Here is a 4,234-nt window from a genome sequence, read left to right as displayed (position 1 = left end):
GCCGACATTCTCGCGCCCGCGCTCGAGATGGACTTTCCGAAGAAGCACATGCTCGTTAGCGTCGACAACAAGGCCGTCATCAAGGAGCGCAAGACGCAGTTCCAGCGCTTCACGGCTGCGCTCATCGCTCTCCGCGCCTCGTGCATCCTCGCGTCGCTCGACGCTGATCGCACGGACGCGCAACTCGCCAAGCTGGACGCAATCTTTGACCTGCTCCAGGAGTTTCTCGAAATCCCGTCGACGCACGACCCGCTCGCGGGCTCGTCGCCGGCGTCGCCGACCTCGGACCGCTGCAGCGAGACGTCCAACGACTCGAGCTGCGACTCGTGCTCGATCTGCCTAAACGACTTCAAGGCGTCCGGTGCGACGTACCACTACCAGACCCCCAAGCACAACGCGGCGCCGGCCAAGAAGGTCCGGTTCGCCCTCGACGACGACGACGACGCCGAAGCCGCCGACGAAGAAGAAACGGTGCTCAAGCTTCCTTGCAACCACTACTTTCACGAAGAGTGCGTCATGTACTGGATCGAACAAAAGAACTCGTGCCCGCTCTGCCGCGCCGACGCCTTTGAAGGTGTTATGGTCTAAGCAATATATATATGAACGTGTTTCGCGTTATCTTCATTGTTACAAAGAGTTCGCATACGTAGAGACTAGCGATCTCCTTCTTCTTCATTCGTTCACCGGGCCGTGGCTGCGCAGGCGGCGGTGCGCGGGCTCGTTTTGCTCTTCTGTGGTCGTCCGGGGGTGCTTGTGGCCGCGGATGAGGCCCATGACGACTCGCTGTGTAAAGGCCTTCCAGGCTTTGTTGTCGTCGGCAAAGCTACGCAGTTGGTTGAGGTCCTCGAGAGACGCCAGCGACTGAGGCGGCGTCAACGACTGGAGGTCGCGGTGCAGGACGATCGGCTAAGTGATCTTGGTGCGGCCTAGAAAACGGGGCGCCTCCGGAGCGCCAAAGAAGCGGGCGGCGGCAAGGTTGGCAGGGACGTCTACACTCATGGGCAACACGAGGCCCAGCAGGCGCCAGCGCTGGCGGGCGACGACGCTGAGCTTGCTTGGGTGAAAGATACCTAGAAGGCGGCGCAGCTGCCGGCGATAGAAGCTGTCAAGGTCCGCCAGACTCGTTGGCGTCAGGGCCCACGTGCCACTGTTGTACAAAAGGATCGGGAGCACGTACAGTACAGTAGCACACTTCGTCATTGTCGAGGAAGCCCCGAAGCACCGTGAGGAGCTTCGCGCGGTCGATCGAGTCGAACGCGCGTGAGACGTCGATACCTAGGATAGAGAACTGCTCTTTATACTGGCGGATCCGGGCGACGCACCACTTGTGTGACCACACGACATCGGCCGTGCTGCGTCCAGGGCGAAAGCCGCTCTGATACGCGCCAATCTGCTCGTCGAGCTTCGGCTGGATCCGCTTGAGCACCATCACAGAGACGGCTTTGAGGATGCAGTTGAGCAGCACCATCGGGCGGAGGCTCGAGCACACGCCTTGGGGCTTGTTCGGCTTGGAGCATCTTGAAGTCGGCCGTCACGAGCTTGTGGTCGGAGGACATCTGGAGGCCGCCCACTGCTGTGCGCGTCGAGACACGACTCGACCATGGCGCGTGGGCACAAGACGTAGTCGATCTGGTTGTGCACAGTGCACGAGCCGCAGTTGCGCGTCCACGTCGTGAGGTTCTTGGCGCGCTTGGGAAACATTGTGTTGACCGCCTCGAGATCATGGCTGACGCAGAGGTCGGCGAGAGCTTCGCCGTTCGCGTTGCGGTAGCCGCGGCAAAACCGGCCCATGAAGGCCTCGTTGGCTTCGCGCTGGCCGAGCTTGGCGTTGAAGTCACCGCCGATGACCGTGATGTCACGCGGAGGCAGCGCCTTGAGCACGCGATCCAGATCGTCGTAGAAGCGGTCAATTTTAGCCCGCGGCCGTCCCAGCGCGTAGACCGAGAGCACGTTGAGACAGGTGTACCTGGAGACTTTGAGTTGAAGGACCGCAATGCGATCCGTGGCTGCAAAGCATGCTCGACCTTCGGCGTGCCATCGCGACGGCGTGGGCAGGGCGTAGATGACGTACTCCTTGGTCCCGCCGATGCGTCTCTCGAGGCCTGTTACAAGGTGCGTCTCTTGGAGACACAGAACCGAGATGTGGTAACGGGCGAGATCGAGAGCGAGATCCTTTTGCTTTACCTCCGAGGCGAGACATTGACAGTTGAGCGTGGCGGGCGCTGGCGCGGGGACCGGGATCGAGGAGAAGGGGAGATTGCTTGTCTGGCAAAGGACTGACACAAGCGGTCGACGACAGGGTCGACCGCCTGCGAGGAGAGACGTCCTATCATAGATGCGACGCCACTCACTCTGGGACGGAGTCACCCGAACCCACCAAAAGATGCCCTTGGGATTCGTTAAACTATTAACCTTGTGCACAGGAAGCGCACGCGTGCCGACGCACAGTGTACTGTAGCTTGCAGATTAAATAGCTTCCCAAGCGACAGCTCAAGCAACTACAAGCTTGGAAGGCTTCGCACCCGAGTCTGTGCTTTGTCGCACCGTGCCAACCACGGGAATATTTTAATATTCCCGTGGGTGGGTCAACGCATTTTGAATCCGCACGACAATTGCGACAATGTTCCCATGTCTTGTCCGACGATCCATCGACACTCGAATCCTGGCATAGTTGTACGATGCACAGTCGGCACATCAATCCGCACTAGAACGCACGCTGTGGCCAGGTTCTGTGGGCAGCTCGATTTTGACCTACATTCTCCACCGATGTGGCATGGCTTTGCAACGCTGCCACGTCATCCTCGGGGCGCTTGCCCGAGCGTGGCTTGTCAAGCGTCCATGACGTCGTATTGCAGCCGCGCTCAAGAGCGACATTGGGACTGCGACTGCGGCATTCGCGAGCTGTTGCGTGCGTAGACCAGTCCGCCGCCTCGGACGGCAAACTCAACAGCGACATGTACGCGCCAGTCCTTCTCGCGTTTCTTCGGAAATGCTCGCAGGTGCGACCTGGTTCTTCTAGCGTTTGTGTATGTACATCCATCCACGGATTCGATGCACTTGAAATGAGTATACGCGCGCAATCGTGTCGTGTCGCCAGGCGCGCCAACTCTGCTTTGTCGTAATCGGATGTATTTTCAAACTTGAAGTCGAGTTCAGTTTTGATTTTCATCCGTCTCGACAAGAACAGCCTCTTGCCATGACCATGCTCGCAGTGGACGAAGCGTCGTCGACGACAACCAGTATCGTGGTACACCCCCACGCAGCATCCAGCTACGTCGCGTACACGTTTCTCATCACGTGCCCCAGCACCAAGGTGACGTGGACGCTCACAAAGCGCTACTCGGCGTGCTACGCACTCCGAAAGGCCCTCCAGCGCCTCGAAAAAGGCATCGAGACCGAGCTCTCGCGGCCGCTGCATACGGCGCTCACGATGCCGTTCCCACCAAAGCACCTCTTTGGTCAGAGCGCCGACGTCGTGGCCCAACGCGCGGCGGCGCTCAAGCACTTTGTCGCGATGCTGGTTGCGATCCGCGCCACTTGCTTGCTCACGCTCGTCGCGCACCGCGGGCGAACGACGGCGCCGAGCGACACACTCTTCTCTCTGCTGCAAGAGTTTCTCGAGGTGCCGACGCACGTGTCGCCCAACGAGCTTCGGCAGACGGTCGCGATTCTGTCGCCGGACGAAGCGGCCGCGTACGCCATGTATCCGGACGACGACGACGAAGCGAGTAGCTGCGGCGTGTGCTTGGCGCCGCTTGTTCCTAGCGCATGCGACACGGTCCATGCGCCGGCGTGCGGGCATCACGTCCACGCCGCGTGCGTCGTACACGGCCCCGCGCACTGCGTCCTGTGCCGCGACCGGATCGCATAGCCATACTACCTCTCCTGTATTCTTCTCTTCTTGTACAATAAAAAAGATACCATACTGCTACATCATCGACTTCTCTCTCGCTTGCTTGTCAATAAACGGGTTCCGCAGAGTGGACCGAGAAGAAAACGTCCTGAGGAAAAGGCCACAGACCGTCTGATCGGCGCGCCTTCCACGCGCTGCGATACCCGCTGAGCATGTCCCGGAATGGGCTCACATACAAATATCAAGTACAAGAAAGGCCGGTTCAAGGTCCAACCCACCGCTCAAAAACAACACCACGGAAATGGTGGCGCATCCTTTTTTCAGAAAACATATAGCAACTTTGTATACGAGTGAAATCGCGATCCGTGATTGGCTGAAAAG

The 4,234-nt window shown here is 59.3% G+C and overlaps 3 protein-coding genes across 3 annotated transcripts; 2 read left to right on the top strand and 1 right to left on the bottom strand.

Annotated features, from left to right (window-relative positions):
• Nucleotides 1-27: 27 nt before the first annotated feature.
• On the top strand, nucleotides 28-588 carry SPRG_15508 (hypothetical protein; the record flags this gene model as incomplete). Its single annotated transcript, XM_012355640.1, has 1 exon — nucleotides 28-588. The coding sequence occupies one exon, from the start codon at nucleotides 28-30 to the stop codon at nucleotides 586-588; it is 561 nt and encodes a 186-aa protein (XP_012211030.1).
• An 84-nt stretch (nucleotides 589-672) lies between these two features.
• Nucleotides 673-2,038, bottom strand: SPRG_21568 (hypothetical protein; the record flags this gene model as incomplete). The annotated part of the gene is made up of 5 exons (XM_012355639.1): nucleotides 673-906; nucleotides 994-1,147; nucleotides 1,191-1,507; nucleotides 1,555-1,966; nucleotides 2,025-2,038. The coding sequence occupies 5 exons, from the start codon at nucleotides 2,036-2,038 to the stop codon at nucleotides 673-675; spliced, it is 1,131 nt and encodes a 376-aa protein (XP_012211029.1).
• Nucleotides 2,039-3,168: 1,130 nt separating this feature from the next.
• Nucleotides 3,169-3,871, top strand: SPRG_15507 (hypothetical protein; the record flags this gene model as incomplete). The annotated part of the gene is made up of 1 exon (XM_012355638.1): nucleotides 3,169-3,871. Exon 1 carries the CDS (start codon nucleotides 3,197-3,199, stop codon nucleotides 3,869-3,871), a length of 675 nt encoding a protein of 224 aa, XP_012211028.1. The 5' UTR covers nucleotides 3,169-3,196.
• Between the last annotated feature and the right edge of the window lie 363 nt (nucleotides 3,872-4,234).

The sequence above is a fragment of the Saprolegnia parasitica genome, assembly GCF_000151545.1.
Source record: "Saprolegnia parasitica CBS 223.65 unplaced genomic scaffold supercont2.278, whole genome shotgun sequence".
In the NCBI taxonomy this organism is placed as follows: domain Eukaryota; phylum Oomycota; class Saprolegniomycetes; order Saprolegniales; family Saprolegniaceae; genus Saprolegnia; species Saprolegnia parasitica.
This window is presented reverse-complemented; position numbering and strand designations above follow the sequence as displayed.